The following is a 15264-nucleotide window of genomic DNA, read 5'->3' as shown; positions in this document are numbered from 1 at the left end:
ACAACTGAATGTTGTATTCCATTTAGTATTTGGGGAGGATAGCGATATCATAATTCATAACATAACACAACACAGGTGGAATCTTTTGAACATGTTTTGGCAAGTATGCACTCTAGTGGCAGGTGTTGTGTAATGAATAAATCATCTTTTAGCATGGACCTTTGGCTGTCACAAAGTCAGTGACTCCTTCTGATTGATTGAAAATACTCCTTCACACTTAATCTGTTCTTATTATGAGTCTCTGTATCAAAACACACCTTTTATTATAGAGTTGGTTTCAGCTAGTTTAAGAGATCAATCACCAACGTAAATGAACACAGCCTCGCAAATCACGTGCAAACCTGCTGATAATGTCAAACACATCACGGCAGGTTGGTAAAAACAGATACTTTATTGTCACTGTTAAAGAAATTAAAATGAGAAGAACTAAAAACAGATTGAATGAGCTGATCTTTAGAATAAATGGCCACCAAAGTAATTATGAGGACAGAAATACCTTTGTTATAACATTAATATCACAATGAAAGTAAGACTACAGGGAGACGTGGGGTCTCCATGTGTGTAAACACCCCTGAGAGCATTTCCTTCGGACCGGTCATAATCTGCACTGGCTTCAAGACAGTTAGGGAAAAACAAACAAACAAAGCCAAACAAAAGTAAACAATTAGAAAAGACATGAATCTACAGTATGAACTCCTGTAGCTAAACGACAATCTCTTCCACTCGGTCAGACTGGCTACTTTGACTTTGAAAATGTCAACGACTATTAAAATTATAAAAAAATTGACCTATGGCAGACAGTCGTGTTATTTACCTGTCATAAAGCAGTTAAATACATCACAGTCTCAACACCCATAAAAAAGAGTAGGTGTGAGCACTAGGCAAGGACACAGGGTAAGGCAGAGCTGTGGAAGTCTTGATAGAGGTTTTATAGGTGTGTCAGTAACATCATGATCTGTCACCATCACCATCATCTGATGATGACAATCTGACTCATCAGATGGTAAATACAAGGCATCTGAATGCCCTCCGAAAGAACATTAAGCTGGACGTCTTTGTGTTACCCAGAGTAAATGTCCCAAGTTTTTCAAAAGGGGTTGCCAGTTCTGCCATTGGCTGGAAATACTGGAAGTGGTGTGCTATTGGCTGTTTTCGCTTCCTGTTATGGTTCAGTAGGCAGGCGTATTTCGGATGGCACAGCAGAGCACCATGGTGAAGATCATCTCAAAGATCTGTGAATACACACACACACACACACACACTCTCAAATACTGGTTTAGAATGACTCACTGCATAGCCATTGTTCTATTGTATCTCACAAAGCAGAAACTGTACGTATGAGATGTTTGGTCAGAATATCACTGTGGTTTGACATCTCACCATGATGACTGCAATCACCAGGGCAGCCAGACCAATCACATACTGCTTCTCAGTGAACAGCTCTTTCAATTTCATATGGCAGCTCTGAAGAGGAACGCACAAACAAGCACAGAAAAACACTCTTGATTACATTGATTTTTATTTTCATGTTAGGGAATATGAACTATGTTGTTTTGAAAAAAAAATATATAGTTAAGCTTGCTTACTTCCAATTTGTCCAATTAGTTTCAAACAGTAAATTACTATGGATTATGATAAAACATTTGCTCAGCTGCTACAGCATAATACTTCATCACTACTCACTTCAGAACAACACGTCATTGCTGCTCAGTACAGTATTATAGCACATTACTACACTTCATCTCTGCTAACTAAAGTTAAAAGTTAAACTTGACTGGTGCTTAGCAGACACTTCTATCTGAAGTGACTTGGACCTAGCCTTGTGAGACCATCCTGATCTCGCTAGCTCCATTTGTCCACTTGCAGATCAGTCTGGCTTCTTGCGATGGAGAAAATTTGGAGCGGTTCACCAAACAATCAGCGTTGGTTTTGAGGCGGGTTTAGGTTAAGGGTAGCCTAGCTTGTGGTTGTATTTTCGTCAACACTACGTTGATCTGATTGGTTGATTTGGCCCGTTTATCCAATCAGCTAACCAGTATTTTTGCCCCTTCCCAAAAGTTCTCCAACAGAAAGTTCACAGGTGGATATGCCGAGCAAATGCGAAGCAATCCATCTGACGGAGACAGGTTAACGTTACACAGAACCACAAGAGTGTGATTCTTCACTCCTCACACACCTGTACAGGCCCTGAGAGTTACATGATCACAGTTCTCACCGTGGAGATTAGCGGGTCCATGGGCTTGGCATCGGGGCAGAGCGCCCCACGGGTGAACAGGGCAGCATCGTCCCCTTTCCCGCAGCAGTCCAACTGACCAGACAAGAGGAGGGGACAGAGGGAAGGGCAGGTAAGGGGGCCAAAAAGACAAGAACAGAGAGTGACAGAGGAGAATTCAAAACAGAACATCAAACTCTTCAAACATAGTCAGCTGAAAGAGGTTTCAACAAATGCTGCCATTTTATTCTGATCTTTTTGCCTTCATTCAGACTGGACATTGAGGAGTGACAGGAAGTGAGTGGGTGAATGAAATGGGGTGGGACAAAGAAATGACCGTGGGAATGTGGTTCGGAGGCTGTGTTCACGTTCACCACAGCTCCCGCTCGTTCTGATCTTTTGAAAGAGCACATAGAACACATGAATACAGTTTTTTCTTTCTCTCTGTGTGTATGTGTGTTTGTGTGTGTGTGTGTGTGTGTGTTTGTGTGTGCTGATAGTGGCATTTTGGAGGTGCGCTGTGTGTAAAGGTATGTATTTAATAGCTTGTGCCCACGCTCGTAAGTGTTTGTGTGTGAGTGTGTGTGTGTGTGTGTGTGTGCGTGTGCGTGTGCGTGTGCGTGCATCTGTGACTGTGACTGTGTGTGTGTTTTATGACCTGTGATGCGTGTGTGACTCACCGTGCTGTGGAAGAGCTGCAGCACCTTGACTGCGGCCTGCTTGGTCGGCGAGTCCACTGGGTCCACTCCTTTGACATAGGCGGAGTCGTAAAAGTTAATGAGCTCCTTAGAGATCTGAAGGAAAGGTAGAGCAGCAGATCCAGTCAGCCCACTCGTCACTGAGATTACTGAGTTCACTGGGTTTGTATATGTGAAGTGTGTACTAGGGTGTTGGTGTGTGTGTGTGTGTGTGTGTATTAGTGTGTGTGTGTGTATTAGTGTGTGTGTATGTGTGTGTATTAGTGTGTGTGTGTGCGTGTGTGTGTGTATGCATATGTGTGTGTGCGTGTGTGTGTGTGTGATCATCACCGTCTCTCGATTCATGAAGCCCCAAATGCCAGCAGCCACCTCACAGGCAAACAGAATGACCAGACAGGTGAAGAACTACAGTGAAGAAAAGGAGAGAAATACCAGTAGCTATCAATTTGGGGTCAAATTCTGCACACTTTAGAGATGAATCTGTGTATTAAATAGGGTAAGCAATGTCTACAATGTCTGAGCAAAAGCATGCAGACATACAGAGCCAGTTTCATGGATTAAGCCTTAGCCCAGGGCTTAAGTTCATTGAATATCTCCATTGAAAAAAACTTTTAGTCTAAGACTAGGCTTAATCCATGTATGGCAAACTGGCTTATAGCATTTACATACTTAGACCGAACATGTGTACATTTCTTAAAATAAAGCATTCTCTAAATCACTAAATTAATGTATTCCCAAGAAAAATACATGAACATCTATTATCGACTTACGGTTCCTAGAAGACATTGAGACTCTTGAATGGCACCGTAGCAACCAAGGAAGCCAACAAACATCATCAGGACTCCAACAGCAATCAGAATGTAGACACCTAAAGAAGAAATGGAGAGGAAAGGCAATAATCTTTGCTTTCTTTCACACTAGTGCAGTGCCCGTTCAAACATGCTATTCCTGTAGCCCAATTACATGCCTGCATGTAGGCCTGCTTTAAAAATAGGATGATAGGGAAAAACATAATTCCAGGTAATCATTCAATAATGAATAGGCCTACAGATAATATAATAATATAATAAATGTGAAGTGAGCAGAATTTAAGCATGGCTGCATGTGACATTTTTTACAAATCAAAATGATCATAATCCTAACAGCTGTTTTGAGTCAAGGCTATATGCTTAGCCTATTGAATAACTTGATGATAGAGAAAACAAACCATTTTGTGGAATGATGCATCATATGAAATTTGCAACGGTGTGACTCAAAAACAGTCTCTGGTGGCCTATAAGTGACATCACACTCAGTATGCCACTCGTTGCTTGTCGCTGGTTATGCTTTGCATGTGTGGCATTCTGAGACGTTCTTTAATTCGGGACCATTATCGCTCGTTTCAATTTAGGACCTTGCAGTTGGAATTGTCGTTTGTTTATTCAAAGTCTAAAGACAGTCCAAAGTAACCTGGGCTATTCATAAGTGACATCACACTGTCTGCCACTTGTTGCTTGTCGCTGGTTATGCTTTGCATGTGTGGCATTCAGGGACGTTCTTTGATTCGGGACCATTATCGCTCGTTTCAATTTAGGACCTTGCAGTTTGAATTGTGGTGTGCTTATTCAAAGTCTAAAGACAGTCCAAGTAGCCTGGGCTATTCGAAGTGTCCGCTTATTGCACATCATTTTTTACGTCATTTTCAAGAGCCACTGCATATAGCCTACCTGTGTGTGTTGGCATGTTGGCGTGTTGTTGCAAAATCCGTGGAGTTAACTTGCACTCGCTTAAGTTTTTACCCCTACACAGGTGTGTGCATCTACAAGTTTTTACCCCTACACTGATCCAATTCTGCCAAAGCCCTGCTTCTATCCTCACTGGTAGCTTACAGTCCTACAGTGCTGTGTGGGAGGGGGAGTGGCTAGCGGCGAAAGCCAATGCGTGGTTCTTTTACCGATATAGGCTATTTAACGATATCTTTTGCATTTCTTATTCAAACAACGTCAAATTCGGCAGTGCACTAACTCATGCCTGTAGCAAGACACCTGCCAAGTTTGTAATCAGTCTGACAAACGGTCAGCGAGATATGCGTGCCACAGACACACACACACAGACGCTTCTTGCTTTATAGATAGATGGTGGGGCTGTAGTATTAATTTTCTATCAGCAGGTGGCACTGTGATTCTAAATTCAGCAATCCACGTGACCGTTTATTCTCCGGTTAAGTTCATCAAATATGGATGGAACAAGCACGTAACGAAACAAAGATTTTGTGAAGATGCAAAATGCATAAAAACAACTGGAGTGGTACTAGTATATGTTATGATTACTTTGCATCGATTTAAAAGTTGAACACAGAAGTATGCAAGTAAATTAAAGCCCTGCTGAACTGAAGGCTAATTCCAATGGCTTCTTGCACCCTCCTCCTACCCTTTCAAAGGTGCTGACCTTCATGTGGTATGTCCTGTGGAAGTGAAGGTCAAGGATGGGCTCAGGAGACCAAACCTGAGGCATCACACTGTGAGACACTTGTCTCTACCATGTCACCACACAACCACCCCAGACCAATATCTCTCCAGCGACAAGATCTGGTTACCTCCCCCCTGCTTTCCCTTTAAGCTTCCTGATACCAACTTAATATGAAGCAGAGGACTGGCAACTAAGGACTACCATGCAGACATGAATCATGTTCCTGCTGCTATACTGATTGTGTCCTGCCACTGTGTAATCAAAAATACAATTCCAGCCCATGATCACATTTCCTTGAATTAAGTTTCTAGTAAATGAACTATTTCTTGGGAAATGATCTGGGGCCACTGAGGGTACTTTTCCAAGCTGAATGACAACTATATTGCCAAAAGGCCTGAATGCATTGCAGGCCTGAGGGTGTGAGTGTGTAGAAAGATATTTTGTCATCTTTAAAGTAAAAGACATCCTTTAATATTATGTGACAGACACACACACACTAACACATATGGATATGCACAATCAATCACACATGTATGCATTGCCTACCTATCACTGTTTTCAAACCAGACAGGGAAAAGAACTCTGACCTGGTTCTGTCTCTTGCCATTTCCTTCTCTGAACCCCCCCCCCTCCTCTCTCACTCACTCACTCACACACACACACACACAAACAGATTCTCTCTTTTTGTGTGTGTGTGTATGTACAGTATGTGTCTGCCTCTCAGGCATGTGTGTGTATGACCTTTGACCTCTAACACCCCAGTTGATGACGTGTCCTTCCCCTGCATTCTTTCTCACAATTCCCCTCCTTCCTCCTCTCCTCTTCTTCATCCTCCCTCACTCTTCCCCTCTGGAGCTTCCTGAGAAGCGGTGCTGCCTTGGCCACGTAGGACCTTAAAGGTTCCTCATCCAGTTCCCAGGAACCTTTTAGGTTCTGCCATGTTGGGTATATTCATGGAGCAGCCTGTTGCCTGAAGCATTTGATGTTGACAACTATGCTTGCTATTGCTCAGCTCAAACGGCTCTCTCTCTCTCTCTGTGTCACCATGACAACAGCCATAGCAACTCAGAAGGGAAACAGGGTAGGGGGGGAATAAAAACGACAACTTCACTGCTTAAAACAAGCCATTCTGAACCTGGGAACCAATTACAGCCGGCCAGTGAGAAAACATGTTGATCCCTCTGTATCAAGCACTTGTACAGCTGCTGTTGTTCACATCACATTCAGCTGCATTCCGAACAAACAGAGGATAATAAGCTCTCACACACTAGGCTAGATAAGGTGTGTGTGAAAGAGAGAGAGAGAGTAGAAAAAGAGAAACAGATTGAGACAGAAAGGGAGACAGATAGATAGATAGATAGATAGATAGATAGATAGATAGATAGATACTTTATTGATCCCCAAGGGGAAATTCAAGCAGAGACAGAGATACGTAGGAGGTGAGAGAGAGACTGTGAGAAAGAGGGGGATGAGAATACAGATATATACAAAAATGCTTCAGAGTGAGATAGAAAGACACCCATTTAGGAAGCAGAGACAAAAGAGAGAGTAACAGAAAGAGGAAAAGAGGGTGAAAGGAGCAGAGAGAGAGAGAGAGAGCTACACATGAGGACGGCCAGCGGGGCCCAGTTGTAAGTCACTGGGCTTGTCAACATGGCAACAAGATTCCATTACCATGCCTATTATGTCAATGCGCATCCCCTCTATTAGAATGGATGTCCGTGATAATCCATCAGGAACCGGTCTCAATGGACTCTGGGGTGTTCTATAAGCTCTTCTGAGATAGTCATATGAGGCCAAGGATTTAAAAACACTTGCAAGTTAAAAGAACAATATTTTGTAGTTAAAACCTAAATTATTCTAGACTTACATTTGAAAGCCTCAGCATGAAGAAAATAGTTGTGTGACAGATACACTACACTATTCTCTAATTTGTTATGTTTCATAAATATCATACTAAATATCATAAATATCATACTTTCTAGAAGCCCACATATATGTAAAAAAAACAAGCCATCTTTTTAATAATTTGAACAGAATTTTGTTGTCAGTAGATATTAGTATGTGTGACATTTTAGATAGAAATGTGCTACTTCCAAGGTAGAAACATGTAGATGTCCATTATACCTGGGAACACTTAACCAACAATGCACACACCTACAAAACAATGGGATGTACACACCCTGTCACATATGGATTACATTAAATATTCACACAAGCCTGAATGCAACACACACACACACACACACGTGCACACACACACACACACACTAAACAGATGTTAACCAAAAACAGATGGGGAGGGGGCTATTTTTAGACCACCAGAAAGTTACAACACCATGGGAAAAAAAACTAAGGAAAACTTGGTTTGAGTAGAAGACACAGACAGGAAGGCCGAAGTCAGAGAGCTCTGGGAGACACTAGCCTGCCCACGCTTACCTTCCGCGAACTCTCTACCTGGACTTTACGCTGACCTCTGCTTGTCTCCCAGCCTGATACGGAATCTCAGTCTAGCTTTGGTTTGCAGTACCCGCTGCCAGACTAGTAGCAGCTCGATCCAGGAGTCAACTGCTCTCTAAGCTAGAACAGTAGTCCTGTCTGTTTGCTGTTCAGACACACAGCTGTAAGTGTGTCCGTGTGTATATGTTCGTGTGTGTCCGTGTGAGTGTGAGTGTGAGTGTGTGTTTGTGTGTGTGTCCATGTGAGTGTGGTGCTGAAGTGACCTGCTGGTTGGCAGTGGGCGTGGGGCATCGGGCAGGGCCGTCTGTATTTTCGGGCCCTGCTTAAACGGCAGGTTCACATGCCAGCACACTAAAAACATCCCGCAGTACGCTCTAATTTGGCGGCATAATGAGCAGATGCAGATGCTTATTTGAATTACACCAGGGCGTGTGTTTGGCAGACGTGGAACACGGAGAAAAAAATGATTAAAACGCAATGTAGACCGGGAGAAAACCTCTTTGATCTTTTCTTGGGTGGGCCTCGCCCATGGGATGGAGTCCTCCAATCGGGAGCCCAATGCGGAGTTATAAAAAGACTATAAGCACAGGACATCGGCACTCCAACTGTATACTTACACTGGATGTACGCAGAGGAGGAGGGCGGCCCAGCACAAAATTAATGGGTGCAAAAGTATTTTATCTGCCCTTTGAACTCTGAGGGAGCCATGTGTCGGATGGTCTAAACAGATAACCACAAGCAGGGCAGGGGTATATGTGTCTGTGGGTGGGTGTGGGTGTGTGTGGGTGTGGGTGTGTGTGGGTTAGAGGCAAGTATGTGTGCATGTGTACATGAGTACATGTGTCCGTGTGTATGTGTGAGAGAGAGTAGCTGGGTATGTGTGTGTGTGTGTGTGTACGTGTGTGTGTACGTGTGTGTGTGAGAGAGAGAGAGAGGCTGGGTATATGTGTGTGAAGTGTGTGTGTGTGTGTGTGTGTGCGTGCACGTGCGTATATTCGTATGTTTTGTAAATGGCAGAATATAACTCTGTGGGTGTAGATGTTAATGGACACAATCATAAATACAGTATGTTAGTGTGCATGTGAGTGCCACCATGTACTGTGTGTGATGATTGTGTTTATTTCTGTATGTGTGTGGTTCTATAAATGGTTTATTTGTGTGTGTGTGTGTGTGTGTGTGTGTGTGTGTCTCGGTGGGTGGAGCAGTAGAGCACCACGATGCTTTATTTGGCTTCTCTGGAGTTAGTGAGGGTGTGGTGCCTCTGTGAACAGCCCAGTGACCTGCTCATCAGAACCTCACCAACAAGCCAAAAAACACATTGCCGACTCAGGAACCTCCTTTCCTCTAGTCACACACGCACACACACACACACTCACTCACTCACGCTCTCTTTCTCTCTCTCTCTCTCTCTCTTTCTCTCTCTCTCTCTCTCTCTCTCTCGCAAAAGACCTCAACAGAATCTAAAATCCAAAGAGTAACAAGGAGTTACATCCCATAGCATATTTGACATTGGAGCACATAATTAACTGTGTTTTTGGTAACCATGTTTCACAGTTAACTTTTGTTACTATTTTGTCAAGACATAGATTCTCAGCCATTAAGTCGCACAACTACTATTACCATTAAAGGTTTGTTTGGCTCAATGAATTCTACAGATTGTATTTATTTATGCACAATCTTCCATCTTCCATGCTATAATGACATCAATACACTTACTGTAGAAGAAATAAGTGCTTGTGCAATGGCCTGTTGTGAAGGGGAACATCACTATCCAGTTACACAGACCTAGCTCAATTTCACAGCTGTCCCTTGAAACATCTCCAGCATGAGTCTAATGCCTAGATTCTTGGCCCTAGAAGTCTTATACCTCCCAGTAGAATTAAGCAGGCAAGCTAATTTAGCAAATACGCTAGCCAGATACGCACTGTTGTTTATAAGTAACTGGTGCATGGTCACCTGTTCTGCTGGACAATGCATGCAGGCCCATTGCAAACACCTAAGAAACAGAGTGTCACCTGCAGCTGACACTCCTGAGTGTAAGTGTCCACACACTGGCTCTGAGAGGTCAGAGAGGGGGAGTGGGCAGCTCTGGTCAGTATTCTTTAGAGCTTCTGGGTGCATCAGGCATCTCTCTGTTTGTGTGAGAGGCCTGCCTCCAGCACGGTACGGTGGAATAGAAAGCTCTGAACTGAGTACAGTTACTCGCACGCGCACACACGCACACACACACACATACAAACACACACACACATGCTTACACACACACACAAACACATGCTTACACACACACACATGCTTACACACACACACACAAACACATGCTTACACACACACACACACACACACACACTGTGTTCGCTTGACCTCCCCTGCCTACAGTCACTATCCCCTGGCAACTTCACGCACTTCCTGTTTCCTGCCTGTCCTCTCCGTGTAGCAGGGGTCATGCTGCCATGGCTATTTGGGGGCGACCATTCATGAGAAAGTTCACAGGCATGCAGACTCCTAACTTCTACAAAGGCCTGGGGAGCCACTGTCATCATCAAGGACCAGTGACATACCGGTCCAACATACCAGTTTCCTTGAGGCTTTCAGGATACATTTCCTGCCACCCTATGCAACATGGAGGATAATCTAAACATTCATGTCTTCTTTTTCTTTTTTTACTGATTCCTTTCTGGTATTTTTGTTCTGTATAATTTCCCATTAAACTCTTCATTTCACAACGGTATCAGTAGCTCAGTGAGGCAGAAATATTAAATATGTCTGAGTACTGAAGAGATTTTATTTAATTTTATTAATTTACTTATGTGAAATATGTCTACATAATTGATGTACAATGTTTTGCTTATCTACTTAATTATGTACAATGTGTGTATTTTTGACTTATTGACTTGATGGAGAATGTGTGTGTGTGTGTGTGTGTGTGTGTGTGTGTGTGTGTGTGTGTGTGTGTGTGTGTGTGTATACGTGTGTGTGTATGTTTGTGTGTGCGTATTTGTTTACTTACTGATGTAGAATGTGTTGGGCGCCTGTTGGTTCTCAAACTGGATCATTAGAAGAGTGCTTGTCTGATTGTCATGGCGAAGCCACAGGGCTACACCTAGAATCACGCCTCCAGCCAGCTGAAGCAGGGGTGGGGGTTGGGGGGGAGTAGGAGAGAACACAGGAAACATCTTAGGATCTTACTACAGTATCAGGCCATGTGCCAACCTTCAGCACTAAACCTCATAGGAAGGAAATGAGAATGTGCACCTTTTTATAGTTATGTCCTCTTATTAACGGTGCTTAGGAAAGGTGTTTAGAAACATACAATAAAAGCATAAGGGAAGTTAGACATTGTAATAAAGTTAGTACGTAATTGTATCTCTTTTTGTTTACTTTTCAGTATAATACCTGCTTGTTGTAAGAGATTACATATTTATATCATATTGTTGTGAAATGTCATGTGTGATTACATAAGCTTTTTTAAAAGTGATCTGCTGTTTATTCCTGAGTGGGGCAAAACAGGATGAAAGGAAATGAGATTGATCTTTGATTAAGTCACAGTGTTAACCCCAAGCTCAGAATGAGGCAAAGTAGCATCCATTTAGCTCAGAATAAATCTATTGTTTCAGACCATTCTCAGCCACAACGACCCCTTCCGCTAACCGGTAAACATGAGACAGAGCTGCACAGAATTCATGGGAAGATAACAGTTGTTGAATTACCTTAATGAAAAAGAACTATGCTAATACTATTAATTCTATAGTAATTTTATAGCAGTGTACAATACTTCTTTGGTCGTCTGTAATTACTCTAACTACCCTAATCCACTCTAGTTAATAGTATCATTCGCTTCTACAGTGTCCCAAAATACGATATAGATCTTTTTTGCAAGGAAAAATTAAAGGCTAGACTTCACTAGACTTCGGAGGTGAACAAACAAGGTGTGGAAGAAAAGTGAGGTGAGGTTGAATGAGATGCACATATGTCACATACGGACTGTGGGAAACTCATGAGGCACCACAGTCATTGGTTCTAGGGTCAATTGACATATCATGCATTTCCAGGACCCACCAAACCAACATCTCCTGCCTGCCTGGGATAAAAGTGAGATTGCAGAAGCGGCAGCAGACTGGATAAATGCCCTTTTCAAACTGCTAGCCGGTGAAGTGTGGGTGGGGAGCAAAAGAAAATAGCCTAGAGGATAAGGGAAGTCCAGACTATTAATCACGCCAGGGAGTCACTAATGGAGGAACAGAGAGGGTAAACATTGCTGGCGGCTACACAGCTCGGAGTGTCCCTCACCACCAGGACAGTTGGTGGCCATGAAGGGCAGGTACACCATACCACTGCTAGAAGGGCTGGATGGACACTGCTGTCTCTACATACCCTAAAGGCCAATATAAATAAAATGTATTATAATATTCAGATAAATATTATTTTTGGATTACTGGTAACGTTATTAAGAATTTCATTATTATTAATGATCATTATAAATTCATTATAAGAATTATTATTATTATTAGTAGTAGTAGTAGTAGGCTAGTAGTAATAGTAGTAGTAGTGGTGCTGTTGGTAGTACTAGTTGTGCTGTTGTTGTTCTTTTTTATATTGGAAGAAAACCAATATCATTCTTTGTTACTGTTCTTACATAAAACTTGTAATGAAGGATACAAGCAAAATATTATATTGTAATTTCAAATAAATCATACTGTATGTTGACAGAGAAAACAATACAGCTTAGCAGCAGTTTTTTGATGAGCGCATCATACATATTCTATCAGCTGATTGAACTTCACAACTTCATAATATAATTTGTTACATACTATCAGTGTGTATTTTGGACAGAGTTTCCTCACAGAAGAGAAAAGAGGGAGAGAGAGAGAAAGAGAGAGGGAGAGAGAGAAGAGTGCTACTAAGGTAGCAGCTGCGTATACACTTCAGTTCTTGGTAAGTGCCCACAGGCTACCTATCCAAACAACATGTGGTCGGTCATCCAACTGTATGAACAACTACCGGTCATCAGAACAGAGGGTTGTATTTTTGTACTTTAATAGGTTTGGCTCACTCCAGCTTAGCAGTCTGCTGTGCCGATGGTTTCACAGTCCAATTCAAACACAGCACGACGACTTTGAACTGTCCGCAGCAAGACAAAGCTAAGGGTCAGGTTAACTCTACAAGATCAAGACTCAAATCTCACTTTAATGCTTCCCACAAAAAAGACTATCACCCTTCCTTGTTTTAATACCCTACTTCAAAGCTCAGTGCCACTCCTAATATAGTTGGGTACAGAATCCGGTAAAGGAGTGCACTCGCCTCTCTCGCCCCCATCCCTTGCATTTCAACAAGTCAACAAGCCTGTCATTTCCTTTATGGTGAGTAGCAATTCTGTGAAACCAATTCACTGTTGAGATTTTAGAGTGATCTCAGATAACATTCCCAACCAGGCTACCACCACTGCTGGTGCTGGCATGATCCTTCCTAAAAAGACCTAATTCTCTCTGAAACGTACAACCCTAGTTGTATGGCAGCAGTCATTCTTGTGCTATCTTTCCATACTAGTCAGTGTCACTTTGCTTCGTTTATGTAAGCAAAGAAGGTGAACTCCGAAATGACACTGACTGGACATCTTAAAATAACATGATAATGATGGCTGCATATTAAGGCACTGTGAGTAAATGAATGTATGTCAGTTCGAATTGATTTCTAGGTAAACGTCAGCCACACAATGTTCTGCACGTCTCCTGTTCCAGCCCTTACACTCCACTGTCATGGTTTCTCCCAACAGAATGCTTCAATTACAGCATGACTTTAAATAAAACACAGACCACTGCCCACATTGTGAAGGGAGCACCAAATCCCAGCCCAGAGCCTAGAAAAAACGAATTCTCTCTCTCTCACTCTCCACACACACACACACACACACACACATACACAGAGAGACTTGCAAAGAAACACACATACCAGAAAACACTCATTCACATGAGCAAACACACACGCAGAGAGAGAGAGAAAGAAATCAACTCACACATACATATTAATTCACACAGGCACACCTGCATATTTAACATGTCCTTGTTCTAAGTTTTGGTTACTGTGGCACTCAGAAGCAACAAAACACCCCCATTTATCTCATGTTTGACATCTGTTTGTTCCTGTTCTGAAGCTGCGCTGGTGAAAAAAAATCCTCCCCTGCGTGTTTACAAACGCACTTCTTCCAAATGTAAATGTCTATTAAATCAGCATGTTCAGCGTGCAGCACTTTTTTGTTGCTGTGGTATGTGCTTGGTTTAGCCAAGATAATAAACACAGGCAGGGCTACGAAGCAAGGCCCTAATTCCACTTGTTGCTCATTCATCAAGGAGTAAAACTTCGTTACACTCAGGAAGGCAGCTCTTATGATACAACCAACGACAGGAAATTCTTACTAACGTTACCAGTAATCCATTTTAACTGCGTTTACGCACAATACTCTGCCAAAATGAATTAATTGAAAACGTTGTCGATGTTTAATGTCAAAGTTAGATATTAAATCATCTCGATAATTTAATATCTAACTGCCCGTATCAATGAGTTTGTTTCTCAAACAATGACTACACATCACACTGATTACAAAAATATACTCACCCAGAAAACGAAATTGAAGAAGAAGAGCATGTATTTGATACATTGAGAGCAGCCCGTGACAGCCATTATTATTATTATTAGTTTATATCTTCTTGAGTTTCAAGCAAACAAGGTTAAGCAGTGATGGTGGTGACGATGATGGTGCTCCTCCAGCCGAAGTTGCGCTGTCGAGTGTGTGGGGAGTGGAGGAGTGTCTGAGGCTCACATCCAGCAAGGAGGCGTCTGCTCTGGGGGGGGAGAATCTCCTGACTGTTTAAAGCAGAGCGGGAGCTCAGCCGCAGTCTTCAATTAAGACTGAAAACCGAGACCGAGAGCCGGCCCACCAAGTGATACGGCCAAAGGAAAGCAACGAGGCGATCACAAGCCTTCTCTCTGCTTTTGAAAAGCAGAATCTTTCAGACCCAAGAGAGGCGTTTAACAGAAAATGCAGACTCCTTCAAAATAGCCCACTGGAAATGTAAAGTAGCTTACTTGTAGTCTATCTGCATCCTCATCTAATGAACAGACTTGTTGCTGCGCTGGGCCAATTGCTTGATAAATAAATCTGGTAACTAAATAGCCCTGATAAGTAAACAATTAGAGACCAAGGGAACATAAATTGGTTTGTGATCACCTTTGTAGTAGATGAAAAGGGCGTATTATCCTCTGCTAAAGTCAACCCAGTACTTGAAACTGTACACTGTTAATATACACACATATATATATATATATATATAGACATATATAGACACACACACACCCAGTACCAGTACTTAAAGTCAACCCAGTACTTGAAACTGTACACTGTTAATATGGTATACACACATATATAGACATATATAGACACACACACAC

General features: G+C 42.3%; 1 protein-coding gene across 1 annotated transcript; it reads right to left on the bottom strand.

Annotated features, from left to right (window-relative positions):
• Positions 1 to 372: 372 nt before the first annotated feature.
• cd81b (CD81 molecule b) lies at positions 373 to 14675 on the bottom strand. The gene is made up of 8 exons (XM_076300045.1): positions 14431 to 14675; positions 10829 to 10943; positions 3681 to 3778; positions 3241 to 3315; positions 2893 to 3006; positions 2216 to 2308; positions 1381 to 1464; positions 373 to 1232 (listed from the first exon to the last, which is right to left on the bottom strand). The coding sequence occupies exons 1-8, from the start codon at positions 14494 to 14496 to the stop codon at positions 1170 to 1172; spliced, it is 708 nt and encodes a 235-aa protein (XP_076156160.1). The 5' UTR covers positions 14497 to 14675; the 3' UTR covers positions 373 to 1169.
• Positions 14676 to 15264: the final 589 nt, after the last annotated feature.

Source organism: Alosa pseudoharengus, unplaced genomic scaffold, assembly GCF_046254945.1.
Source record: "Alosa pseudoharengus isolate Yale_2024_CS ecotype anadromous, Long Island Sound unplaced genomic scaffold, YU_APseudo_1.1 YU_APseudo_1.1_scf_10, whole genome shotgun sequence".
NCBI lineage: Eukaryota > Metazoa > Chordata > Actinopteri > Clupeiformes > Clupeidae > Alosa > Alosa pseudoharengus.
This window is presented reverse-complemented; position numbering and strand designations above follow the sequence as displayed.

What these genes read in the sequence shown, in the direction of transcription:
- cd81b (XM_076300045.1), bottom strand. Translation starts at nt 14,496, where the DNA reads ATGGCTGTCACGGGCTGCTCTCAATGTATCAAATACATGCTCTTCTTC. An exon ending in GCCCAACACATTCTACATCA is followed by an intron (nt 3,779 to 10,828) that starts GTAAGTAAACAA and finishes TTTCTTCTTTAG; the next exon opens with GTGTCTACATTCTGATTGCT. An exon ending in TGGTGATTGCAGTCATCATG is followed by an intron (nt 1,233 to 1,380) that starts GTGAGATGTCAA and finishes GTGTATTCACAG; the next exon opens with ATCTTTGAGATGATCTTCAC.